The sequence below is a fragment of the Pseudophryne corroboree genome, chromosome 6, assembly GCF_028390025.1.
Source record: "Pseudophryne corroboree isolate aPseCor3 chromosome 6, aPseCor3.hap2, whole genome shotgun sequence".
In the NCBI taxonomy this organism is placed as follows: domain Eukaryota; kingdom Metazoa; phylum Chordata; class Amphibia; order Anura; family Myobatrachidae; genus Pseudophryne; species Pseudophryne corroboree.
Genome location: NC_086449.1, coordinates 90958350 through 90986270, shown reverse-complemented (window position 1 = coordinate 90986270; position 27921 = coordinate 90958350). Strand labels below are relative to the sequence as shown.

At 49.3% G+C, this 27921-nt stretch overlaps 1 protein-coding gene and 1 long non-coding RNA gene across 2 annotated transcripts in view; one reads left to right on the top strand and one right to left on the bottom strand.

Moving 5' to 3' along the window:
- Positions 1-12913, bottom strand: part of DNMT1 (DNA methyltransferase 1) — a 91510-nt gene extending 78597 nt beyond the window's left edge. Inside the window, exons 1-3 of the mRNA XM_063931480.1 lie at positions 12424-12913; positions 10995-11037; positions 10083-10190 (exon numbers count right to left, since the gene is read on the bottom strand). Coding sequence (XP_063787550.1) covers positions 10083-10190; positions 10995-11037; positions 12424-12473 — 201 coding nt within the window. The 5' untranslated portion in view covers positions 12474-12913. The remainder of the gene's footprint in view (positions 1-10082; positions 10191-10994; positions 11038-12423) is intronic.
- A 368-nt stretch (positions 12914-13281) lies between these two features.
- The window catches only part of LOC134936449 (uncharacterized), a 111578-nt gene continuing 96938 nt past the window's right edge, over positions 13282-27921 (top strand). The window contains exons 1-2 of the long non-coding RNA XR_010180495.1: positions 13282-13444; positions 21573-21787. This is a non-coding gene — a long non-coding RNA (uncharacterized LOC134936449). The remainder of the gene's footprint in view (positions 13445-21572; positions 21788-27921) is intronic.

The window sequence follows — 27921 nt, the reverse complement described above, 5'->3', positions numbered from 1 at the left end:
ATGTACTGACACTTTTCCTGGTTTTAGGAGGTTCCTGACCAGATCGGATAACTCCTTGGCTTTTTCCTCTGGAAGGAAAACCTTTTTCTGAACCGTGTCCAGAATCATTCCTAGGAACAGCAGACGAGTTGTCGGGATTAAATGGGATTTTGGAATATTCAGAATCCACCCGTGTTGTCTTAGCACCTCTTGAGATAGTGCTAAAGCTGTCTCCAGCTGTTCTCTGGACCTTGCCCTTATTAGGAGATCGTCCAAGTATGGGATAACTAATACGCCTTTTCTTCGAAGAAGAATCATCATCTCGGCCATTACCTTGGTAAAGACCCGAGGCGCCGTGGACAATCCGAACGGCAGCGTCTGAAACTGATAGTGAGTTTTGAACAATGAACCTGAGGTACCCCTGGTGTGCGGGGTAAATCGGAACGTGTAGATACGCATCCTTGATGTCCAAGGATACCATAAAGTCCCCTTCTTCCAGGTTCGCTATCACTGCTCTGAGTGACTCCATCTTGAACTTGAACTTTTTTATGTAGAGGTTCAAGGACTTCAGATTTAGAATAGGCCTTACCGAGCCATCCGGCTTCGGTACCACAAATAGAGTGGAATAATACCCCTTTCCTTGTTGTAATAGGGGTACTTTGACTATCACCTGCTGAGCGTACAGCTTGTGAATGGCTTCCAACACCCTCTCCCTTTCGGAAGAGACGGTTGGTAAGGCAGACTTCAGGAAACGATGAGGAGGATCCGTCTCTAATTCCAACCTGTACCCCTGAGATATTATCTGCAGGATCCAGGGGTCTACCTGCGAGTGAGCCCACTGCGCGCTGTAATTTTTGAGACGGCCCCCCACTGTCCCCGAGTCCGCTTGAGAGGCCCCAGCGTCATGCTGAGGTTTTTGCAGGAGCCGGGGAGGGCTTCTGTTCCTGGGAAGGAGCTGCCTGTTGGTGTCTCTTCCCTCTTCCTCTGCCTCGTGGCAGGTACGACAAGCCCTTTGCTCTCTTATTTTTGTAGGAGCGAAAAGGCTGCGGTTGAAAGGTCGGTGCCTTTCTCTGTTGGGGAGTGACTTGAGGTAAAAAAGTGGATTTCCCGGCAGTAGCCGTGGCCACCAAGTCTGATAGACCAACTCCAAATAACTCCTCCCCTTTATACGGCAAAACCTCCATGTGACGTTTTGAATCCGCATCGGCTGTCCACTGTCGTGTCCATAAGGCTCTTCTGGCTGAAATGGACATAGCACTCACCCGAGATGCCAGTGTGCAAATATCCCTCTGTGCATCACGCATATAGATAAATGCATCCTTTATTTGTTCTAACGACAGTAAAACATTGTCCCTATCTAGGGTATCAATATTTTCAATCAGGGATTCTGACCAAACTACTCCAGCACTGCACATCCAGGCAGTTGCTATAGCTGGTCGTAGTATAACACCTGCATGTGTGTATATATTCTTTTGAATAACTTCCATCTTTCTATCTGATGGATCCTTAAGTGCGGCCGTCTCAGGAGAGGGTAACGCCACTTGTTTGGATAAGCGTGTGAGCGCCTTGTCCACCTTAGGAGGTGTTTCCCAGCGCGCCCTAACCTCTGGCGGGAAAGGGTATAATGCCAATAACTTTTTTGAAATTATCAACTTTTTATCAGGAGCAACCCACGCTTCATCACACACGTCATTTAATTCTTCTGATTCAGGAAAAACTGTTTGTAGTTTTTTCACACCATACATAATACCCTGTTTTACGGTATCTGTAGTATCAGCTAAATGTAACGTCTCCTTCATTGCCAAAATCATATAACGTGTGGCCCTACTGGAAAATACGTTTGAATTTCTACCGTCGTCACTGGAATCAGTGCCCGTGTCTGGGTCGACCGACTGAGGCAAAGGGCGTTTTACAGCCCCTGACGGTGTTTGAGGCGCCTGGACAGGCATTAATTGATTGTCCGGCCGCCTCATGTCCTCAACTGACTGTTTAAGGGAAGATAAACCATCACGTAATTCCACAAATAAAGGCATCCATTCTGGTGTCGACCCCCTGGGGGGTGACATCTGCATATTTGGCAATTGCTCCGCCTCCACACCAATATCGTCCTCATACATGTCGACACCACGTACCGACACACACCGCAAACTCACAGGGAATGCTCTAATGAAGACAGGACCCACTAGCCCTTTTGGGGAGACAGAGGGAGAGTCTGCCAGCACACACCACAAAGCGCTATATATATAAGGGATATCCTTATATTAAGTGCTCCCTTATAGCTGCTTTAATATATATATATATAGCCATTAATGTGCCCCCCCTCTCTGTTTTACCCTGTTTCTGTAGTGCAGTGCAGGGGAGAGACCTGGGAGCCGTTCTGACCAGCGGAGCTGTGACAGAAAATGGCGCCGTGTGCTGAGGAGATAGGCCCCGCCCCTTTTTCGGCGGGTTCTTCTCCCGCTATTTTTCCAGTCAGGCAGGGGTTAAATATCTCCATATAGCCCCTATGGGCTATATGTGAGGTATTTTTAGCCTTGTATAAGGTTTATATTTGCCTCTCAGAGCGCCCCCCCCCAGCGCTCTGCACCCTCAGTGACTGCCCAGTGAAGTGTGCTGAGAGGAAAATGGCGCACAGCTGCAGTGCTGTGCGCTACCTTATGAAGACTGAGGAGTCTTCAGCCGCCGGTTTCCGGACCTCTTCACGCTTCAGCATCTGCAAGGGGGTCGGCGGCGCGGCTCCGGGACCGGACTCCACGGCTGGGCCTGTGTTCGATCCCTCTGGAGCTAATGGTGTCCAGTAGCCAAGCAGCAAATCCACTCTGCATGCAGGTGAGTTTACTACTTTCCCCCTAAGTCCCACGTTGCAGTGATCCTGTTGCCAGCAGGACTCACTGTAAAGAAAAAAACCTAAACTAAACTCTCTAAGCAGCTCTTTAGGAGAGCCACCTAGATTGCACCCTTCTCGTTCGGGCACAAAATCTAACTGGAGTCTGGAGGAGGGTCATAGGGGGAGGAGCCAGTGCACACCACCTGACCTAGTAAAGCTTTACTTTTTTGTGCCCTGTCTCCTGCGGAGCCGCTATTCCCCATGGTCCTTTCAGGAACCCCAGCATCCACTTAGGACGATAGAGAAAAGTTATTATATGGCATATATATCTATATATATATGTTATTGCTGAACAGCATATTAGGAAACTAAAGTGTTCCTTATGTGAAAACATAGAAACATAGAAACATAGAATTTGTCGGCAGATAAGAACCACTTGGCCCATCTAGTCTGCCCCTTTTTTTTTTTTTATATATTATTTTTTTTTTTTATCACTAACCTTATTTGTTCCTTATTTCTTTGTAAGGATATCCTTATGTCTATCCCATGCATGTTTAAATTGCTCTACTGTCTTAGCCTCTACCACCTCTGATGGGAGGCTATTCCACTTGTCCACTACCCTTTCTGTGAAATAATTTTTCCGCAAATTTCCCCTGAACCTCCCCCCCTCCAGTCTCAGTGCATGTCCTCGTGTCCTATTGCTTCTCTTCATTTGGAGAATGTTTCCCTCCTGGACTTTGTTAAAACCCTTCATATATTTGAAAGTTTCTATCATGTCCCCCCTTTCTCTTCTCTGCTCCAAACTATACATATTGAGATTTCTTAGTCTTTCTGGGTATGTTTTGTGATGTAGGCCATGCACCATTTTAGTTGCCCTCCTTTGTACAGTTTCTAATGTATTAATATCCTTTTGAAGATATGGCCTCCAGAACTGAATACAGTATTCTAGATGAGGCCGTACCAATGACCTATACAGTGGCATTATTACTTCTTTCTTTCTGCTGCTGATTCCTCTCCCAATGCAGCCAAGCATCTGACTAGCCTTCCTCATTGCCTTGTTACATTGCTTACCTGCCTTTAAGTCATCTGGAATAGTGACTCCTAGATCCCTTTCCTCCTCAGTAGTTTCCAGTATAGTGCCATTAATACTGTATTTAGCTTTAGGATTTTTGAGACCCAAGTGCATGATTTTGCATTTTTTGGCATTAAACTGTAATTGCCAGACTCTTGACCATTCCTCTAGTCTACCTAGATCCTCAATCATTTGTTTTACCCCACCTGGTGTGTCTACCCTGTTGCATACCTTTGTGTCATCTGCAAAAAGGCATACTTTCCCTTTAATCCCATTTGCAATGTCACCAATAAAGATATTGAAAAGCACTGGTCCAAGTACAGATCCCTGGGGTACTCCACTGGTAACATTTCCCTCTTGTGAATGCACTCCATTTACCACAACTCTCTGTTTTCTATCCTTCAACCAAGATCTTATCCATTCAATAATCCTAATATCCAATCCCAAACTTTCAAGTTTATTTAGCAGTCTGCGATGTGGAACTGTGTCAAAAGCCTTACTAAAGTCAAGATAAGCTATATCCATGGCTCCACCTTTATCCATCACTTTAGTCACACAATCAAAAAAGTCAATAAGATTTGTTTGACATGATCTTCCCCCAGTGAATCCATGCTGTTTGGGATCCAGTAAATTGCCGGATTTGAGATGATCTACAACTCTTTCTTTTAAGAGTGTTTCCATCAATTTCCCTACTACTGATGTAAGACTCACTGGCATGAAACCCGAACCAAATTCCTACTAACACCCCTGCGCCTTCTGGTGGCTTAAAGATGTAGAGCAGGAATGTTCTAGAATTATCCTAAACGAAAAATTCCCACTAACACCCCTGCGCCACCTTGTGGAGTAGAGGTGTATTGCCGGAATGTTCTGGAATTATAACTGGAAAAACAGCAATGATTAAAAAAGGCGTCATGTTTTCACATAAAATCACAGTACAGGTTACCTGCTGCATTTTTAATATAGACTTAATAGCCTATTATACAGATTATACAGTGTAGGATACAGTAAAATACATGTATTTTCTTGCAGTGTTAACAGAAAATAACAGAAAACATGGTTAAACCTGCAATAGATTATGCCACTGATAGCCTATTGCCAACCAAAGCCTCATATATATTATATATATAAAATGCTTAACATATAACAGTTCATACTGATATTAGACACAGTCTGGCAGCAACAAGCTTCATTATATATTAGATATATAAAATGTGCTGAACATATAATCACAGTTCCCACTGATCTTATATCTACAGTCTTATACTGATAATATAGCCCCTGATTCTGTTTAAAACGCTGCGCTGCTTATTTTTAACCCATGCAGCCTTTGCTGCTGCTATGGGCATTACTCCCCCTCCCCCCCCTCGTCTCCCCATGTTACCTGCAGCGTACGGGGTTCGAGGTGCAGGGAGAGCAGGAGATCGTTAGCAAAAGAGCGCTGTATATATCGCCGGGGAGCCATCCGGACAAGCGGGCGGCGTAGTACACAGTCTCCTGTGTCCGGCATCAGCAGCGTGTCATTGAAAGAGCGGCCGGCGTCCGTGAGTGACGTGCGGCCGCTCTTTAACATACAGGAAAGTCTCGGCAGTCTCCGTGCGTGTAATGGTGCCGGGCATTAGCGCAGTGAGAGCGGCCGGCGTCTGAGTGACGTGCGGCCGCTCTGTTCAGCACACGGAGTCTCTCTGCGGCGGCCCCCCTCTGTAGTGGTGCCGGGCATCAGCACAGTGAGAGCGGCCGGCGTCTGAGTGACGTGCGGCCGCTCTGTTCAGCACACGGAGTCTCTCTGCGGCGGCCCCCCTCTGTAGTGGTGCTGGGCATCAGCACAGTGAGAGCGGCCGGCGTCTGAGTGACGTGCGGCCGCTCTGCGCATAGTTTAGCAGGACCTTCAGCGGCACTTAGTGGCGGGTACTTAACACATTCACACACAGCAGGGCGGCAGCGTGAGCTGACCGCCCTGACACCCCTACCTTGTGCCGTTTTCATCCTGGCTGTGACGAGCTTCTCTGTGTAAGCTTCGTTGCAGCCTCCAGCTTCTCATCTGTGACGGGGCTTCTGTTGTAAGCTCCTTGCAGATGTAGTTTCTTCCAGCTCTTTGTCTCATCCTGGCTGTGACGGAGCTTCTTCCTGTAAGCTCCGTTCAGTTTGCAGGAGACAGTGGCTGCCTGTGGCTGTGAGGGTGCTCTTTGTGAGGACCGACACGCCATGCGCTGCCTTGTAGCGCCTGTGGCTGTGAGGGTGCTCTTTGTGAGGACCGACACGCCATACGCTGCCCTGCAGCGGCACCATCCCGGACCCAAGTTTTTCCAGAAACTGGGACGGGAAGTGTAAAAATTAAAAATAAAATAAAAATAAAAATCTTCTGAAAAGTGGCCATTGCCACAAGCCGATGTTCATCTGTGAGCACCGAAAAAAACACTGGCAAAGTACACTGAGGTACTTGGGGATATGGAGGGGGGGGAGAGTCCTAAATTTGAATATTCAGTGCCTTTGTTCGGCTACGCCCGTCCATATCCCAAGAGTACTCCAGTGACCCCTAGTGGATGATAAAGAAAAACTTCCCGATGAAGTTTCCACTCTCCCGGGTGGAGGTCGTGCCTGCTGAGGAAGTCTGCTTCCCAGTTTCCATTCCCGGGATGAAACACTGCTGACAGTGCTATCACATGATTTTCCGCCCAGCGAAAAGTCCTTGCAGTTTTTGCCATTGCCCTCCTGCTTCTTGTGTCGCCCTGTCTGTTTACGTGGGCGACTGCCGTGATGTTTTCCCCACTGGATCAATACCGGCTGACCTTGAAGCAGAGGTCTTGCTAAGCTTAGAGCATTATAAATTTACCCTTAGCTCCAGTATATTTATGTGGAGAAAAGTCTCCAGACTTGATCACACTCCCTGGAAATTTTTTCCTTGTGTGACTGCTCCCCAGCCTCTCGGGCTGGGCTCCGTGGTCACCAGCATCCAATCCTGAATGCCGAATCTGCGGCCCTCTAGAAGATGAGCACTCTATAACCACCACAGGAGAGACACCCTTGTCCTTGGATATAGGGTTATCCGCTGATGCATCTGAAGATGCGATCCGGACCATTTGTCCAGCAGATCCCACTGAAAAGTTCTTGCGTGAAATCTGCCGAATGGAATTGCTTCGTAGGAAGCCACCATTTTCTACCAGGACCCTTGTGCAATGATGCACTGTTTTTAGGAGGTTCCTGACTAGCTCGGATAACTCCCTGGCTTTCTCTTTCGGGAGAAACACCTTTTTCTGGACTGTGTCCAGAATCATCCCTAGGCACAGCAGACGTGTCGTCGGGATCAGCTGCGATTTTGGAATATTTAGAATCCACCCGTGCTGTTGTAGCAGTATCCGAGATAGTGCTACTCCTACCTCCAACTGTTCCCTGGACTATGCCCTTATCAGGAGATCGTCCAAGTAAGGGATAATTAAGACGCCTTTTCTTCGAAGAAGAATCATCATTTCGGCCATTACCTTAGTAAAGACCCGGGGTGCCGTGGACAATCCAAACGGCAGCGTCTGAAACTGATAGTGACAGTTCTGCACCACGAACCTGAGGTACCCTTAGTGAGAAGGGCAAATTTGGGACATAGAGGTAAGCATCCCTGATGTCCCGGGACACTATATAGTCCCCTTCTTCCTGTTCGTTATCACTGCTCTGAGTGACTCCATCTTGATTTGAACCTTTGTAAGTGTTCAAAAATTTTTTTTTTTTTTTTTTTAGAATAAGTCTCACCTAGCCTTCTGGCTTCAGTACCACAATATAGTGTGGAATAATACCCCTTTTCTTGTAGTAGGAGGGGTAATTTAATTATCACCTGCTGGGAATACAGCTTGTGAATTTTTTCCCATACTGCCTCCTTGTCGGAGGGAGACCTTGGTAAAGCAGACTTCAGGAGCCTGCGAAGGGGAAACGTCTCGACATTCCAATCTGTACCCCTGGGATACTACTTGTAGGATCCAGGGGTCCTGTACGGTCTCAGCGCCATGCTGAGAACTTGTCAGAAGCGGTGGAACGCTTCTGTTCCTGGGAATGGGCTGCCTGCTGCAGTCTTCTTCCCTTTCCTCTATCCCTGGGCAGATATGATCTTATAGGGACGAAAGGACTGAGGCTGAAAAGACGGTGTCTTTTTCTGCAGAGATGTGACTTAGGGTAAAAACGGTGGATTTTCCAGCAGTTGCCGTGGCCACCAGGTCCGATGGACCGACCCCAAATAACTCCTCTTCCTTTATACGGCAATACACCTTTGTGCCGTTTGGACTCTGCATCACCTGACCCCTGTCGTGTCCATAACATCTTCTGGCAGTTATGGACATCGCATTTACTCTTGATGCCAGAGTGCAAATATCCCTCTGTGCATCTCGCATATATAGAAATGCATCCTTTAAATGCTCTATAGTCAATAAAATACTGTCCCTGTCAAGGGTATCAATATTTTTAGTCAGGGAATCCGACCAAGCCACCCCAGCTCTGCACATCCAGGCTGAGGCGATCGCTGGTCGCAGTATAACACCAGTATGTGTGTATATACTTTTTATGATATTTTCCAGCCTCCTGTCAGCTGGTCCTTGAGGACGGCCCTATCTATAGACGGTACCGTCACTTGTTTTGATAAGCGTGTGAGCGCCTTATCCACCCTAAGGGGTGTTTCCCAACGCGCCCTAACTTCTGGCGGGAAAGGGTATACCGCCCATAATTTTCTATCGGGGGGAACCCACGCATCATCACACACTTTATTTAATTTATCTGATTCAGGAAAAACTATGGTAGTTTTTTCACATCCCACATAATACCCTCTTTTGTGGTACTTGTAGTAACAGAAATATGTAACACCTCCTTCATTGCCTTTAACGTGTGGCCCTAATAAGGAATACGTTTGTTTGTTCACCGTCGACACTGGATTCAGTGTCCCTGTCTGTGTCTGTGTCGACCGACTAAAGTAAACGGGCGTTTTAAAACCCCTGACGGTGTTTTTGAGACGTCTGGACCGGTACTAATTGTTTGTCGGCCGTCTCATGTCGTCAACCGACCTTGCAGCGTGTTGACATTATCACGTAATTCCCTAAATAAGCCATCCATTCCGGTGTCGACTCCCTAGAGAGTGACATCACCATTACAGGCAATTGCTCCGCCTCCTCACCAACATCGTCCTCCTACATGTCGACACACACGTACCGACACACAGCACACACACAGGGAATGCTCTGATAGAGGACAGGACCCACTAGCCCTTTGGAGAGACAGAGGGAGAGGGAGAGTTTGCCAGCACACACCAAAAACGCTATAATTATATAGGGACAACCTTATATAAGTGTTTTCCCTTATAGCATCTTTTTTATATATTTCTAACGCCAAATTAGTGCCCCCCCTCTCTGTTTTAACCCTGTTTCTGTAGTGCAGGGGAGAGCCTGGGAGCCTTCCCTCCAGCCTTTCTGTGAGGGAAAATGGCGATGTGTGCTGAGGAGATAGGCCCCGCCCCTTTTTCGGCGGCCTCGTCTCCCGCTCTTAACGGATTCTGGCAGGGGTTAAATATCTCCATATAGCCTCCGGAGGCTATATGAGGTATTTTTAGCCAAAATAGGTATTCATTTGCCTCCCAGGGCGCCCCCCTCCCAGCGCCCTGCACCCTCAGTGACTGCCGTGTGAAGTGTGCTGAGAGGAAAATGGCGCACAGCTGCAGTGCTGTGCGCTACCTTTAGAAGACTGAGGAGTCTTCTGCCACCGATTCTGGACCTCTTCTTACTTCAGCATCTGCAAGGGGGCCGGCGGCAAGGCTCCGGTGACCATCCAGGCTGTACCTGTGATCGTCCCTCTGGAGCTGATGTCCAGTAGCCAAGAAGCCAATCCATCCTGCACGCAGGTGAGTTCACTTCTTCTCCCCTAAGTCCCTCGTTGCAGTGATCCTGTTGCCAGCAGGACTCACTGTAAAATAAAAAACCTAAGCTAAACTTTTCTAAGCAGCTCTTTAGGAGAGCCACCTAGATTGCACCCTTCTCGGCCGGGCACAAAAATCTAACTTGGAGGAGGGTCATAGGGGGAGGAGCCAGTGCACACCACCTGATCGGAAAGCTTTGCTTTTGTGCCCTGTCTCCTGCGGAGCCGCTATTCCCCGTGGTCCTTTCAGGAACCCCAGCATCCACTAGGACGATAGAGAAAGTTATGTTAAGGAGATAACCCTGCATTATTCAGGAGAGCACGTACCTCAGATAGCTCATCTTTGTTCAGCTTGGTCTCCAGATCAGTCAACTTGTCTTTAGCATCTGCTTCCAGGTAGTCCAGCACCAGGTTAAGCTTCTGCTCTATGCATTCCTATTAGATGGATACAGTTCTCCAAATCAGCAACAATAGACTTGAATAATAATCACCTGTCATTCTAGTACAGAAGATCAGCACTGCAGGACAGGCATACCACAAGCATAATGGTTCGCATTACTGACTCTGGGTACGACCTCACAATCCAAAAACATACTGGTATGTTAACTTCAGACAGAAAATTCACCCTAGTGAGCAAGTGTATACATAGAGCAGACTAGATAGACCAAGTGGTCCTCATCTGCTGTCAAATTCTATATGTTCATGTAAGAATCACATCCCTTCCATCATCCCTGGCTCAGAAGTGTTAAAATGGGACCTACTAAAGTCAAAGTTTCCCTTAAGCCCGAATCCTTTGGGTACAAAATTCACCTGTTGTAAGTACCACACAAATGAGTAGGTCTGACATGTATACAACACTACATGAACAGAGGCTCTGAAGCAGGCACAACTGGAGAGCCACAGGTTGGCCAGGCCTGCTCAAACAGCAATGCACAAGGATGTTTCAGGGCTTTTGAAGCATAAACAGTAAAAAAAAAAAAAAAGCCACCCAGCATAGGATGAACGCTGCACATATATGATCCTGGATGTAAACAATGTAGCAGCTTTCCTGTAACAAAAAATGAGTCCTGAAACATTTGCCTATAATCATTTCATTATACTGTTCAACATTAAAATTAAAAAAAAAAAATGGATTTCCCCAAGCCTGCACAATAGGACTAAATGGACCAATGAACAACAACAACTGCCCCCCCTTCCCCTCCCCTACCTTTTGTAGCTGGGTCATACAAGATAACATACCTTGTCAGTCAGGCCATCTTGTTCTTTATCCAAAGCCTTCAGCCTAGACAGACAAGAAATAAATATTGCATTTTGTTGTCGTCAACATACAACTCAGCATTACGGTATCAGCAGCTGGGTACACACTAGACGACAATTTAAACAAATTTGCCAGCAATAGCATTTGTTTATTGTACAGTGTGTATGCACTATATCGCTAGCAATGCATGCTTCTGCAAGTCGCTAGCTGTACATGCAACTTAGGGGTCAATTTACTAAGCTTTGGATGGAGATAAAGTAGCAGCCAACCAGCTCTTAACTGCCATGTCACAGGCTGTGTTTGAAAAATAACACTTAGGAGCTGATTGGCTGGTATTTTATCTCAATCCAAGGCTTAGTAAATAGCTCTCAATTTCCAAAGTGTCGCTGGCGACTAGAAGCAAAAATAGTAGCGTTTATGCTACAAACAATTAACGATATGTTAAATTAGGCTGAAACCCCACAACTCAGCACCGCTGACGCATGTCACTTCTAAAAACCACTCAGTGTATACGCACACTCATCTGTCCAGGTGTTACAAAGAAATTGTGAGCGACAGATAGTTTGCATGTCAGTTAGCGTGTACCCAACCTAACCTTTGCGGCATGATGTTAGCTGACTGGAACATGGACTGGTCATTACGTAAAACAAGTTACCAATGACAGATAGTCATATCAGTAATGTCAGTGACAGCGGCGGTGCTCACATGAACAAAACCGACTTGCTCCATCTGGCACCATCTAGCGGCCACCAGCACACAAAAAACGCTTGAATTCCGCCATAGATGTAAGGAGCAATGCTAGCCATTTGCTACATAGGACTTGCTAGCAAGGTTAGCAGCCTGCCAGGCACCAAAACACAACAGTGTTATTGCCAGACACAGCGGCATAAGACCTAAGAGTCATCCCTGTAACACCGACAGACAGCTCAGATGGCGTTACCGTGTCACATCATTCGTGGCACAGCAACAGATGAGCAGACACATACACACATAGCTGAAGCACCCCACAGTGCACATACTATGGTGTCAGGTCCACAAAAACAAAACCCTCACCAGGTCCAGCACTCACAGTGTAATACTGTATTTGGCCTTGCAGTACCTGCTGTTTTGCAGACTCTTGCGGCCCTGGCACCTTCATGGTGCAGAGCTGCTTCAGCCAGGAGCTCTATACCTATGAGCACAGGCACAGGCCTCCCTGTATGTTTTGGCCCAGGTGCATGTAGTGGGATAACAGTAAACCTCAGGTGGTGAACCAGAAGCCCCAGCACGCCCAAAGACATACTCCAAAAATCCATGGACCTGTGACTTGATAGGGAAATGACCACGGGATACGTGCGGCTGGAACTTGTAGTTCCCCTCCCAAGCTGGATAAGTCGCCGGGGTCTTGTGACGTCACGCCGGGGCACTTACCGCTTCCTGACGTCAGCGGGCAGGGAAGGAGAGGAGGCCTGGGCCGGCATGGCTGCGGTTCAGACAGGGAGTAGCACCCGGCGGTGACAACGGCACAGAGGAGAGCGCGGGAAATAGGGAGACTTTCCCGCCAACGCTGGCACCGGTGCTGAGGAGACGGAGGGATGCTGCCGGGCGGCGGAAAAGGGAAGCCTAGAGACACGGGGCGCCGGTCACCGACAGATACGGGTAGGCAACTAGCGAACAACGAAACACAGCAAAACGGATATACACCCGGCAGCACGCGACCGCCTCAGTTTTTCAAATGGCCCCGGGATCACGTGACCCCGCCCCGCCGCAATCTCCCGCGCTTTCTGAGTGACACTGGCTGACGAGGGGGGCGCAGCTCCGGCACAGTACGCCCTCCTCTTGGGAGATTTACATGGCGGGGAGGCGTGTTCTAGGTAGGTGACACATCGGCGCCTCAGGACCCTCCCCTTCCCGGGACGCTGCCTCACACGACCGTGACGTCAGGTTTAAAGGTCGCTGTGGCGGGAGGCCGAGCATGCGCCGGACTAAGTGACGGGCTCCGCCCACAATGACGTTATACGGTAGCTCCTCCCCCTCCGACTGGATCGCTGGTGGGTTAAACATCGATGGTCGCCATAGTAAACCATCTGCAAGGGAACCATCGATGGCTTCAACCACCGATGGTCACCCCCTGCTTTGCAATTCAGTTAGCTGCTGGCCAATGAGAGCCTTGGGACGGAGCTTTGCAGGCGTGTCGAGGGTGGAGCTAAGCTCAGTATTTCAGCACTTGGTAAATAAAAATAAGAAAATTAATTGCTTGTGCATCATTGATGGTGGGAAATTATCTGGTTCTCCCCCATCACTTACAAAAGTATTTAACATTGGTCATAGACCATCGATGATTTTGAAACATCAATGGTCATCCCTAGCGTGTACAGAGTGGGAGAGATGCCTCAAGCCTAGAATCAAGTTGCCAGGTGCTTCCAATCAGCTTCTAGATAGCATTTATCAAGTACGTATAAGATAGGTTGCAGCTGACTGCTGTGGGCAACTTTTCCGTGGCGTGATTACATACCTCCCAACTCTCCCTGGTTTTGCCTTGTAAATGATTGCAGCTTTAAAAATACGGGCAGATTCATTTAGCCCTTGCTGTCAGACAGCACAGAATAAAGTCACGTGTCTCTTATTAGGGTTGATCTGGCAACCCTAGATGCGATATTGTGCCGTTCCGAAATGGCGCGTCGCAAGTTTTCCCTTGCACCTCATATACGTTGTCGGAATTACCGTAAATGGCAGATGTGTATGCAGCCCGGCATTGTGGCAATGGGGGTCATTCCGACCCGTTCACATGCTGCTGGCTGTCGTAGCGGTGCAAATGGGTCGGGACTGCGTCAGGGGGGTGTGGACTCGCAGCACGCCCCCAGATTGCTTAGCAACGGGTACTACGGGCAATATGGGCGGCAGGGGATAAACCAGAGAGCCGGTAGCTGTGCGCATCTTTCCCGACTCTGTTGACCGGACCTGCCCATGGTTCTTCTGGCATTTGCCAGATGGGCAGTCCGACCCTGCCTTCTAGTGGCTGTGTGATATGCCTGGTCACTTTATGCTCACTCTTTCTGTCATGTCAGGAAGAAGGAGAAGTACCAGGCTCTAAGAGGGTATTCAATAAGGATAGGATATCCGCATCAATATTTCTCTGACGTCCTAGTGGATGCTGGGAACTCCGTAAGGACCATGGGGAATAGCGGCTCCGCAGGAGACTGGGCACATCTAAAGAAAGCTTTAGGACTATCTGGTGTGCACTGGCTCCTCCCTCTATGACCCTCCTCCAGACCTCAGTTAGGATACTGTGCCCGGACGAGCTGACACAATAAGGAAGGATTTTGAATCCCGGGTAAGACTCATACCAGCCACACCAATCACACCGTATAACTCGTGATACTATATCCAGTTTGACAGTATGAAATATAACTAAGGTTTTTTATTTTCAGTGAGACCTGCTGGCAACAGGCTCACTGCATCGAGGGACTAAGGCAGGGGTGTCAAAGACAAGGCCCGCGGGCCAAATCCGGCCCGCCAGACCTCGTCTGATGGCCCGCGGTGCCGCCGCCATGAAACCCCCTTCTCCCGAGTGCCCAGCTCGGGGGGGGCGGGGTTTCGCGGAATGACGCGATTGCGTCGTGACGTCACGGCGCAAACGCGTCATTCAACGAAACCCCGTCGGAGGAGGGAGAAGGGAGCCGCGCAGACGAGGAGGGAGAGGCGGCTGAAGAGCGGCGAGAACCGCTTCAAATGTAAGTCAGCCCCTCTCCCTTCCTCTCTTTCTCTCTCTCTCCCTCCTTCCACCACCTGCCGCAATGTGTAAAATGGGGACCTGTGCCTGCCGCTATGTGTAAAATGGGGACCTGTGCCTGCCACAATGTGTAAAATGGGGACCTGTACCTGCCGCTATGTGTAAAATGGGGACCTGTGCCTGCCACAATGTGTAAAATGGGGACCTGTGCCTGCCACAATGTGTAAAATGGGGACCTGTACCTGCCGCTATGTGTAAAATGGGGACCTGTGCCTGCCACAATGTGTAAAATGGGGACCTGTGCCTGCCGCAATGTGTAAAATGGGGACCTGTGCCTGCCGCAATGTGTAAAATGGGGACCTGTACCTGCCGCTATGTGTAAAATGGGGACCTGTGCCTGCCGCAATGTGTAAAATGGGGACCTGTGCCTGCCACAATGTGTAAAATGGGGACCTGTGCCTGCCACAATGTGTAAAATGGGGACCTGTACCTGCCGCTATGTGTAAAATGGGGACCTGTGCCTGCCACAATGTGTAAAATGGGGACCTGTGCCTGCCACAATGTGTAAAATGGGGACCTGTGCCTGCCACAATGTGTAAAATGGGGACCTGTACCTGCCGCTATGTGTAAAATGGGGACCTGTGCCTGCCGCAATGTGTAAAATGGGGACCTGTGCCTGCCGCAATGTGTAAAATGGGGACCTGTGCACTATAAAAGGGGGCACATGGCTGGGCACTATAAAAGGGGGCACATGGCTGGGCACTTTAAAAGGGGGCAGATGGCTGGGCACATATAAGGCAGGTGGAGCGGTAAATTTTGGATAGACCTACAGATACAACCGGCCCTTTGGTGGGGACCAAACTGCTGATGCGGCCCCCGATGAATTTGAGTTTGACACCCCTGGACTAAGGGGAGAAGAAGCGAACCTGCCTGCTTGCAGCCAGCTTGGGCTTCTTAGGCTACTGGACACCATTAGCTCCAGAGGGACCGAACACAGGCCCAGCCTCGGAGTCCGGTCCCAGAGCCGCGACGCCGGCCCCCTTACAGAGCCAGAAGCAAGAAGAGGTCCGGAAAATCGGCGGCAGAAGACATCAGTCTTCACCAAGGTAGCGCACAGCACAGCAGCTGTGCGCCATTGCTCCTCATGCACACCACACATTCCGGTCACTGAGGGTGCAGGGCGCTGGGGGGGGGGGGCGCCCTGAGCAGCAATATAAACACCTTGGCTGGCAAAAATACATCACATATAACCCCCAGGGCTATATGGATGTATATTAACCCCTGCCAGATTCCATAAAAATGCGGGAGAAAAGTCTGCGAAAAAGGGGCGGAGCCTATCTCCTCAGCACACTGGCGCCATTTTTCCCTCACAGCTCCGTTGGAGGGAAGCTCCCTGGCTCTCCCCTGCAGTTAATACACTACAGAAAGGGTTAAAAAGAGAGGGGGGGGGGGGGCACAATAGGCGCAGTATACAATATATATGCAGCTATAAGGGAAAACACTTTTTTATAGGTGCTATCCCTGTGATATATAGCGCCCTGGTGTGTGCTGGCATACTCTCCCTCTGTCTCCCCAAAGGGCTTTGTGGGGTCCTGTCCTCTATCAGAGCATTCCCTGTGTGTGTGCTGTGTGTCGGTACGGCTGTGTCGACAGGTAGGATAATGAGGTGGAGGCGGAGCGAATGCCTGTAAATATGTTGTCACCCCCTGCGGGGTCGACACCGGTGTGGTTGAACTTATGGAAGGATTACGTGAAAGTGTCAACTCCTTACATAAAAGGTCGACGACACGGAACAGCCGGCTACTCAGCTTGTGCCTGTTCCAGCGTCTCAAATGTCATGGGGGACTCTAAAATCGCCCGCTACCTCAGATAACAGAATGTAGACACGGATACTGACTCCAGTGTCGACATCGATGAGACTGGTGTACCCTCCAAATAGGTCCACCCGTTACAGGATTGAGACAATGAAAAATGTATTACACATTTATGATTATACCCCAGGTACCACATAAAAGGGTATTGTGTTTGGTGAGAGAAAACTATTAGTAGTTTTTCCTGCATCTGAGAAATTAAATGAGGTGTGTGAGGAAGAGTGGTCTTCCCCCGATAAGAAATTGATAATTTCTACAACGGTTATTGGCAGCGTACCCTTTCCCGCCAGAGGATAGGTCACGTGGGGAAACACCCCATAGGGTAGATACAGCGCTTACACGCTTATCAGAAAAGGTGGCACTACCGTCTCCGGGTACGGCCGCCCTGAAGGAACCTGCTGATAGAAAGCAGAAGGTTACCCTATAAGATATGGTCACACACTAGGGACATTATATTGCGACCAGCCGTTGCTTCGGCATGGATGTGCAGTGCTCCCGCTGCGTGGTCAGATTCCCTGTCGGAAAATAACTATGGATAGGGACAATATTTTGCTGAAAATAGAGCATATAAAAGACGTGGTCTTATACATGCGTGATGCACAGAGGGATATTTGCCGGCTGGCATCAAAAATAAGCGCTAGGTCCATTGCCGCCAGACGGGGGTTATGGACTTGGCAATGGTCTGGCGATGCAGACTCGAATCGGCACATGGATGTTGCCCTATAAGGGGGTAAAACTGTTTGGGGATAGTTTTTCAGACCTCGTTTCCACAGCTACTGCTGGGAAATTATTTTTTTTTTTTTGCCACAGGCTACCCCACAACAAAAGAAAGCACCGTATCATTAAGTACAGTTCTTTCGGCCCCAGAAAAGCAAGAGGGCTAGAGGCTCATCCTTTCTGCCGAGAGGCAAAGGTAGAGGAAAAAGCTGCAACACACAGCTAGTTCCCAAGAGCAGAAGTCCTCCCTGCGTCCGGTAGGTCCACAGCATGGTGCTGGGGCTGCTCAGGCGGACCCGGGTACGGTGGGGGCCCGTCTCAGATATTTCAGCGGACAGTGGGCTCTCTCACATGGATCCCTGGGTCCTTCAAGTAGTATCTCAGGGGTACAGGCTGGAGTTCGAGATGTTCTTCCCCCCGCCGTTTCCTAAAATCTGCCTTACCGGCACCTCCCTCTGCCAGGGAGACGGTGTTGGTGGATATTCAACACTATAATCACAACAAGTGATTGTCAAGGTGCCCCTCCTTCAGCAAGGAAGGGGTTACTATTCCACAGTGGTTGTGGTACCGCAACGGTTCGGTGAGACCCATCTTGAAATTAAAATACTTGAACTTTTATATCAGAAGATTCAAGTTCAAGATGGAATCGCTCAGGGCGGTTATTACGAGCCTGGACGAGGGGGATTACAGGGTCTCCCTGGACATCAAGGATGCGTACCTGCATGTCCCCATTTACCCCCCTCACCAGGAGTACCTCAGATATGTGGTACAGGACTGTCACTATCAGTTCCAGACGCGGCCGTTGGAGTTGTCCACGGCACCGAAGGTCTTTACCTAGGTAATGGCCGAAGTGATGATACTCCTTCGCAGAAGGACGTTTTTATTATCCCGTACTTGGACGATCTCCTGATAAAGGCGAGGTCCAAAGAACAGTTGGTAGTGGGGGTAGCACTCTCGCGGGAAGTGCTACAACGGCACGACTGGATTCTCAATATTCCAAAGTCACAGCTGGTCCCGACGACACGTCTTCTGTTCCTGGGAATGTTTCTGAACGCAGACCAGAAAAGAGTGTTTCTTCTAGTGGAAAAAGCCGAGGAGTTGTCATCTCTAGTCAGAGACATCCTAAAACCAGGACAGGTGTCGGTACATCAATGCACACGAGTCCTGGGAAAAATGGTAGCCTCGTACGAAGCATAATTCCATTCGGAAGACTCCACGCAAGGACGTTCCAGTGGAACCTGTGGGACTAATGGTCCGGGTCCCATGTACAGATACAACAGCGGATAACCCTGTCAGCAAGAAACAGGGTGTCGCTGCTGTGGTGGCTGCAGAGGGCTCATCTACTAGTGGGCCGCAGATTCGGAATACAGGACTGGGTCCTGGTGACCACGGATGCCAGCCTTCGGGGCTGGGGTGCAGTCACACAGGGAAGAAATTTCCAAGGAGATTTCGCTTCACATAAATATTCTGCAGCTAAGGGCCATTTACAATGCCCTAAGCCAAGCAAGGCCCCTGCTTCAGAACCAGCCGGTACTGATCCAATCAGACGACATCACGGCGGTCGCCCATGTAAACAGACAGGGCGGCACAAGAAGCAGGATGGCGATGGCAGAAGCCACAAGGATTCTCCGATGGGCGACCTACACCCAGGAGAATGGGGACTTCATCCAGAAGTTTTCCAAATGCGGGTAAACCGTTGGAAATGACCACGGGTGGACATGATGGCGTCCCGCCTCAACAAGAAGTTGAAAAGATATTGCACCAGGTCAAGGGACCCTCAGGCGATCGCTGGGGACGCTCTAGTGACACCGTGGGTGTACCAGTCGGTTTATGTGTCTCCTCCTCTACCTCTCATTCCCAAGGTACTGAGAATAATAAGAAGGCGAGGAGTGAAAACCATACTCGGGGTTCCGGATTGGCCATGAAGAGCTTGGTACCCGGAACTTCAAGAGATGCTGGCAGAGGACCCTTGGCCTCTGCCGCTCAGACAAGACCTGCTGCAGCAGGGACCCTGTCTGTTCCAAGACTTACCGCGGCTGCGTTTGACGGCATGGCGGTAGAACACCGGATCCTATAGGAAAAGGGTATTCCGAAGGAAGTCATCCCTACCCTGATCATAGCCAGGAAGGATGTCACCGCAAGACATTATCGCCGCGTTTGGCGAAAAATTGTTGCTTGGTGGGAGGCCATGAAGGCCCCGACGGAGGAATTTCAACTATGTCGATTCCTGCACTTCCTGCAAGCAGGGGTGACGTTTGGGCCTCAAACTGGGGTCCATCAAGGTCCAGATTTCGGCTCTGTCGATTTTCTTCCAGAAAGATCTGGCTTCCCTGCCTGAAGTTCAGACTTTGGTTAAAGAAGTACTACATATTCAGCCTCCTTTTGTGCCTCCTGTGGCACTTTTTGGATCTCAACGTGGTGTTGGATTTCCTAAAGTCGCATTGGTCGAGCCACTTAAAACCATGGAGCTAAAGTATCTCGCGTGGAAAGTGGTCATGCTGTTGGCCTTGGCCTTGGCCAGGCGTGTGTCAGAATTGGCGGCTTTGTCATGTAACAGGCCTTATCTGATTTTCTGTATGGATAGGGCAGAGTTGAGGAATCGTCCTCAGTTTCTCCCGAAGGTGGTCTCAGGTTTTCACTTGAACCAACCTATTGTGGTGCCTGCGGCTACTGGGGACTTGGATGATTCCAAGTTGCTGGACGTAGTCAGGGCCCTGAAAATTTTTATTTTTCCAGGACGGCTGGAGTCAGGAAAACTGACTCGCTGTTTATCCTGATGGCACCCAACAAGCTGGGTGCTCCTGCTTCTAAGCAGTCTATTGCGCGCTGGATTTGTAGCACTATTCAGCTGGCGCATTCTGCGGTAGGATTACCGCAGCCTAAATCAATAAAAGCCCATTCCACAAGGACGGTGGGCTCATCTTGGGCGGCTGCCCGAGGGGTCTCGGCTTTACAACTTTGCCGAGCAGCTACTTGGTCAGGGGCAAACACGTTTGCAAAATTCTACGAATTTGATACCCTGGCTGAGGAGGACCTGGAGTTCTCTCATTCGGTGCTGCAGAGTCATCCGCACTCTCCCGCCCGTTTGGGAGCTTTGGTATAATCCCCATGGTCCTTACGGAGTTCCCAGCATCCACTAGGACGTCAGAGAAAATAAGAATTTACTTACCGATAATTCTATTTCTCGTAGTCCGTAGTGGATGCTGGGCGCCCATCCCAAGTGCGTCAACTGACACAGATCTTCCGAAACTATTCCGTAAGAAGCTTATGCCCAGCTACACCAGAGGGCGGAACATTCGAGATATTGTGGTTAAAACCGACATCTCGAATATGAGAACCCTAGCTACACATTTCCTGACAAGAAAGAATGGGTGCTACAAGTGCCTGGGGTGCACTACATGTACCTACATGTCACCTGGGAACACTATTACGCATCCCTTTTCAGGCAAAAAATTTCCAATTAAATGGCCTTTGACCTGTAGTACTAAGTTTGTTATATACGTAATTATGTGTCCATGTGGCACTTACTACATTGGAAAGACAGAGTGTCAATTTAAAATTCGCATGGCACAACACAGACAAGCTATACGTAATGCATTAAATACGGGGATAGCTGAACAACCAGTAGCCAGACACTTTTTGGATTTTAAACACAACATGGCCATGTTGAGACATAGGATCATAGATCATGTCCCCGAGTCCAACAGAGGAGGGGACAGGGGCAGGAAGTTCCTACAACTTGAGTCCCGGTGGATTTTTAAATTACAAACACTGCGGCCTAAAGGTCTTAATGAATCCCTTGGTCTTATACATTTTTTGTGACATGAGTCTGTGACATTTCACGTGACGTTTGTCCTATTTTAGCAGCCTGTTTGTTTACTGGCCACAGTATGAGGAGTCATCTATTAGTAGGTTTAATTGAACGGATGGCAGGTGTATAGTGTCACAATGGGAGGCAGGGTGTATATATTACTAGTGATGATGTAATTAAGGTCTGATTTGCATATGCGGGTTTTGTTTTTGTTTTTGCCCTCCCTCTGTATAGTGGTCAGATTATATCACTTGCTGGTTTTTTTTCATATAAAAATTTTTATATAAGATTTAACGTCCAGCACATTGTTGTATAAACTGTTTTATTCATTATTATTCACTGTAAGGATTTGCCCTGGAGACAAGGCACTGTTAGTAAGAATTAATCAATTTTTATATTTGCAATGTGTTTTCACTAAATGCTGTTATGTTTTGTTTTGCACACACAGCGTCCCCATGGTTACTAGCCGAAGTCCGGAACGTCACTTCCGCCCGAGTGGGAAGTCGGAGATGTCGCGGTAGTCTGACTGGGGCAACGGGTTGCCATGGTTACCAGGCCGGGCCCCGTTACGTCATTTCCGCCCCACCGCCGGAGGCCGGAAGGATGCCGGAGCTTGCAGGCAACGTGACGGGGGACGCCCGCTGGTGGGGGAGGCCCATGGGGGTAAGTGGGTATTTAATGTTTGATTTTCACAGTGTTTAATTGTTCTGAGGAAGGGGAGCACGTCCCCGAAACGTCAACATTCTTTTCCAATACAAGTTTTGATTTTGCTGACTCCGAGTGCCGCCTCTTTCTTTGCTATTGTCCTGGAGTAGCCCCCCTGATGGAAGGCACAGGAGCAAGTATTGATATTTAGCTGATTCATTGGAGTGCCGGAGTTGCTGCATCTTTATATATATATATATATATATATATATTTATTCCCCTCAGTCATATTTTAGCAAGAACATAACTATTAACGTGTTCTGTGGTTTCCATATGATAAGTTTACATACCTCCCAACATGACCCTCTCCAGGAGGGACATAATGCTCTGCTCCTGGACTTCCCTCTTAATTTATGATTGCCATCACCTGTGCTGAAACACCTTTCTTAGCGAAGAACCTGTTCAAAACAGGTGCCAGAAATCATAAATTAAGAGAAAAGTCTAGAAACAGAGCATTGTGTCCCTCCTGGAGAGGGTCATGTTAGGAGGTATGAGTTTACATCAGAGGCGGAACTACCAGCGGTGCAACCAGGGCATTGCACTGGGGCCCGCTGGGGTGAAGGGGCCCACAGCCGCCCGCATTACAATGAGTCACATTGACTCATTGTATGCCGCGGCCAGCGCTGCACCCCTGCCGCCAGTGTCCACACTCATACCTCACTCAGTTGTTCTAGTGGTCTGAAGCGACAGGGTCTGGGCCAGGCTTGCCTACCCTCCCGCATTTAGCGGGAGGCTCCCAGTTTTTCATTGAGCCTCCCGCTGCCCCGCAAACCCTGCCTGTCCTCCCGGTTTTCGGGGTGCGGGGCTTCCGCGGGAGAGGTCAGGATGACGGACATACTGCAGTGCACACTGTAAGCAGATAGGCAGAGGAGGCTAGTGTCACACTAGACCACGCCACCCCTAATGAATGCTGGCCAGACGCGTATGATGATCGCTGCCCGCTGTGCACCCACGCTTGACCGGACACCCCCCTCCCCATTAGCAGGCACGGCAACGCTTAGGGCGCTGCTCTCGGAAGCCGAGCTGTGCGGCAGCATTATGCAGCCTGAATGGCCACAGCCGCACAGCGCCTACCTTCCTGGCTGCTGGACCCAAGCCGCTCCTCTGCAGACAACGCTGTGGACCTGTGGCTGTGGTAACCTGAGCCACAGCTGCAGGAGAAATCATGCTGGTACTGTAAGTGTTGTGAGCCTCTGGGGCACTTTTAATTTAATCATCAACACACTAAAATGGGGGTTGTTTTTGTTCACAGTAGAGGGTGACATTGAGGAGGAAAACACAGCTCCCAGCACACACTGTATTTTGGTTGGACCCATTATTTGAAGGGAATCAGTACGAGATCCCGGAGGTCAGGAGCCCGATGACAGGAGCCCGACACTCGGGATCCCGGCGAGCGCAGCGTGTCCCCTCGCGGGCTCGCTGCGCTCGCCACGATTCGGGCCCCACAGGGTTCTATTCCCCTCCGGGTGGTGGCGTGGACCACCACCCAAGAGGGGGAACCAGCCGGCGATCGGGAATCCAACAACCTGTATTTCAGCTGGTGTTGGGATTCCGGCGTCGGTATCCTGACCGCAGGGATCCCAACAGGCGGTAAAGTGACTGCCTCCCATTTGAAGGGTCACTAGCTATTACAGTGTTTTTTTCTTTGCTCCCCTCAGACACTCTCTTTATCCCTCTACATCCCCCATACATCTCTCTCCCTGTCTTGCTCAATCTCCCCCACCTCTCACAATCTCTCCCCCACATCTTTCACTCTCCCTCACACATCTTTTGTCCACCATGTCTCTCTCTTTTCCACTTCTCTTCCCACTGTCTATCTCTCCGGGTGGTATGCACTAATGGGAAAATGTGGTAAAAACCCTGTTTTCTGGGTTTTTACCGCATTTCCATATGTTCTAAGCCCAGGCTTCAGTGCGGAGGGTAATGCTAGCTATTGTTGGCCTATGGGCTTCTTTCCACATCGATACTGAGAGGAATCCAATTATGTGTGTGTGTGTGTGTGTGTGTGTGTGTGTGTGTGTGTGTGTGTGTGTGTGTATATATATATATATATATATATATATGTCATTTGTACATATAGCTATATATACATATATAAACACATGCCCCCTTTGGGCGGAGCATGACACGCCCCCTCATTCTGCCCGAACCTATTATCTCCCTGAAACTAGTTTTGAAAAGTAGGCAAGTATGGTCTGGGCTGGAGCAGGAGGAGGGTCCGGTCCACTCTTCTCTGTCATCCTCTCCCAGCGTGTCTCCTCCCCCAAGTCTTGGCTGCCTGCGTTACTGGAAGGCACAGCTCTCCACTCGGCTCCTCCCCCAAGCTCTTCTAGTGTGACTCATGATGGGGCACAGAGTCTCCTCCTCCCCTCTGGACTAGGTGCGACTTCAGAGGATCTGCAGGCAGCTAAGGGGCTGGGGCACATGTTGAAGTGCACCCCCCAACCTCTCACCTCCTCTCCCCCAACCCTCTCTCACACGAGGAGCTGCTTGCTCTGCATTGGAGGTGGGAGCTGTGTGTGCAGGCACTGCACCGGAGCAGCAAACTGCATCCAGAAGGCCTGGTTTACGTTCAGCAACAACTGGTGAGTTGTGAAGGGAGTGGGATGTCTGGATTTTGTCACATAATGAAAAAGAGATGCAGGTTTTGAGAAAATCTGTGGAAGGTTTGACATACTCAGTCCCCATTGTTTCATCTAAGACACCCCTACATACCCACAAAGATAATGCAAGTTGACACTGATACCGACTCTGATACAGGGGAAGGTGATGGGGATATGCAGGGGGGGAGGGGGGGGGTGCATCACTTGCTAAGGGGGTGCAACTAATGATTGAAGCCATTAGGGATATTTTACATATTACTGAGAAGTTACCTGAGCAGGTAGAGGAATCTTATTTTACTGAAAGTAAGAAATCCTCGGTTATCTTCCCGGCTTCTAAGGAGTTAAACTCTTTGTTTTAAAAATCCTGGGAAAACAAAGAGAAAAAGTTCCAGATCCCAAAAAGGGTTCTTATTGCTTTTCCTTTCCCTGAAGAGGACAGAAAAAAGTGGGAAAACCCCCCTATAGTAGACACTTCTGTATGTAGGTTGTCAGAGCCGGCCATAGGCATAGGCAAACTAGGCAATTGCCTAGGGCATTTGATATGCCTAGGGGCATCAGCAGCTTCTGCTGATTAAAATGACATGCGGCATGCCTATATTCTGTGTGTAGCATTTCATATGCAGAACCAGCCACAGTCTCACACAGTATGTAGGCATGCTGCATATAATTTTAATCAGCAGAAGCTGCTTGTGCATCCTAGCCACATAGCAATGCAAATAAGTTTCATTATCATAAAACAAAAGGTGCCCAACGTTAGCATTGAGGCAAGATTTATGAGGACACATCTGTATCCAAGCAGAGGCAGAGGTCACAGTGTTAGTGGCAGTGTGAGTGCTGTGTACATGTGAGTGGGTTGGTTGTGCAGTAGTGTTCGGAATATGTGTAAGGAGCATTATGTGTGTCATGTAAAAATGCATTAATAATGTGCAACATATGTGTAAGGGGCACTATGTGTGTCATTATGTGTATAAGGGCATTAATAATGTGAGGCATATGTGTAACAGGGTACTACTGTATGTGTGTCATGTGTATAGGGGCACTAATAATGTGCAGCAAATGTGTAGGGGGCACTATGTGTGTCATTATGTGTATAAGGGCATTAATAATGTGAGGCATATGTGTAAGGGACATTATGTGTAAAAGGGCATTAATAAAGGTTGTCATAATGTGTAAGGCGCATTATGTTTATAAGGACATTAATAATGTGTCTCATATGTGTAAGGGGCATTACTGTGTGGAATTATGTGTATAAATGCATTACTAATGTGTGGCATTATGTGTATAAGGTGCTCTACTATGTGGCCTTGATTATAGAAAATGCACTACTGTGTCATCTAATGTGAATAAAGAGCAATAGGGTGTGGTGTAATGTGAATAAGGAGCAATTCAGTGTGATGTAATGTGAATAAGGGGCTGTACTGTGAGGTGTAATGTTTATAAGGTAAAGTGATACTACTGTGGGATGTAATATGAATTATGGACACTATCGCATGATCAAATGTGAATAAAGTTGCAGTACTGTGTGGCGTAATTGGAATTGGGGTTACTATTGTGTGGCAATGCCTCTTGTCAGCAAAAACACACCCTTTTTGGGCTGTGCGCCAAATGTGCGAACTGTTCCTATTTAAAATATAGGGGGTACAAACACCAAAATAAGGACTGCTATGGGTGAGGGGTGATGGTGCTGGGAAAGAGGTGCAAGGTCAGAGGCAGAGCCAGCGGTGGTGCTAGGGGGCACCAGCCAAAATCTTGCCTAGGGCATCATATTAGTTAGGGCCGGCTCTGTAGGTTGTCAAAAAAGGTGGTTTTACATGTCCCTGGTTCAACTGCTTTGAAAGAGCCGGCTGACCGCAAGATTGAGACTACTCTCAAATCACTATACACAGGGCCGGCGCTACCATTAGGCAGCTGCCTATGAGCGCCGGCCACTGGAGGGCGGCACACCCCTCCTGAATTAGTTTTACCTAAAATCAAGTTGTGCAGGGCTGTCTAGCGGCGGCCGCAGCGCCGGTCTAGCCAGCCGGCCCGCAGCCTGCGCTATCAGTGCTATCACTCAGTCACCCCTGGCCAGGGTGAACTGCGTCTGCCGCACCCGCACCCGCGCCCCCTCTGATGACGGACCCCGGCAACAAGCAGCAGCATGATGCTGCTGTATCCTAAATCCGGGCAGGCAGCAGCATCATCTGCCTCCTTCCCCCTCCCCCCTCCCCCTGCAGTTGTAGGCACGGAGGTCCGATCGCTGCCCCCAGCCTTCCATGCTCCTTTAGCCGTCCGTCGCCATTTCCCACCAGCTGTTGGCCGCCCTCCTGCTGATGGCACCCTTGTAGTTACCTGACCCTGGCCGGCTCCACCTCCTGCCACTGCATGTTCAGTGTACAGAGAGTAGTGCTGCCATGGAACCGCACATATACAGTGTATGCTAAAGGTCAGAACGTGGGACCCCCTGGGCTATCCATTTCACTATCCATGTAGATGTAATGAGAATACCAGATTCTGAACTTGAGTATATACAGTATATTTATATATACAGTGCTCTGATGACCCCCGCTGCTGCCGCCATATCGTATTCTCGCTTCTGACTGCGGCGTTACTAATTTAAATCTGCCGTGGACCACTCCTGATTGGTTGCCGGTCCGCGGCAGATTTTAAATAGTAGCGCCGTGGTCTTAGGAGCCGCTGTGCCGCCGACCACAGTAGGGCGAAGGGGTCACTAATAGACCCCCTCTCGGGCGGGGACACATAGAAGGACCCACTCACTGCCATTCAGTGGCTGCCTGAGAGCAGAGACGGATGCGGAATAAGCAAGACGTGGTAAGGCAGGGAACATTAGCGGGAGGAGCAGAGTGGAGACCGTGGACACAGGGAGGAGCTGCCCCCACAACCTCTCTGCGTCTCTTTCCCTCTCACTGTCACCCCCTTTCCCTCGCTTCTCTCTCTCCCTGTCTGTCTCTCTCTCTCTCGCCTCTCTCTCCCTGTCTCTCTCCCTCCCCTCTCTCTCCCTGTCTCTATTTTCCTTTCCCTGTCTATGTGTCTCTGTCTCTCTCCCTTTCCATCTCTCCCTCGCTTCTCTCTCTCCTCGTCTGTCTCCCTCTCCTTGTCTCTCCCGCGTCTCTTTCCCTGTCTCTTTCTCTCCCTGTCTCTCTCCCTGTCTCTCTTCCTTTCCCTGTCTGTGTCCCCATCTCTGTCTCCCTCTCCCTGTCCCTCTCCCACGTCTCTTTCCCCTCTCTTTCTCTCCATCTGTCTCTCTCCCTCGTCTCTCTCTCCGTCTTTCTCCGTTTCCCTGTGTCCCTGTATCTCTCCCTATCTCTGCATCTCTCTCCCTCTCCCTCGCTTCTCTCCCTATCTCTCTCTCTCTCTCTCTCTCTCTCTCTCTCTCCTGTCTCTCTCACCCCTCCCTGTGTCCCTGTCTCCCTGTCTCTGCATCTATCTCTCTCTCTCTCTCCCTTCCCTCGCCCCTCTCTCCCCATCTCTGTCTCCCTTGTCTCCCTC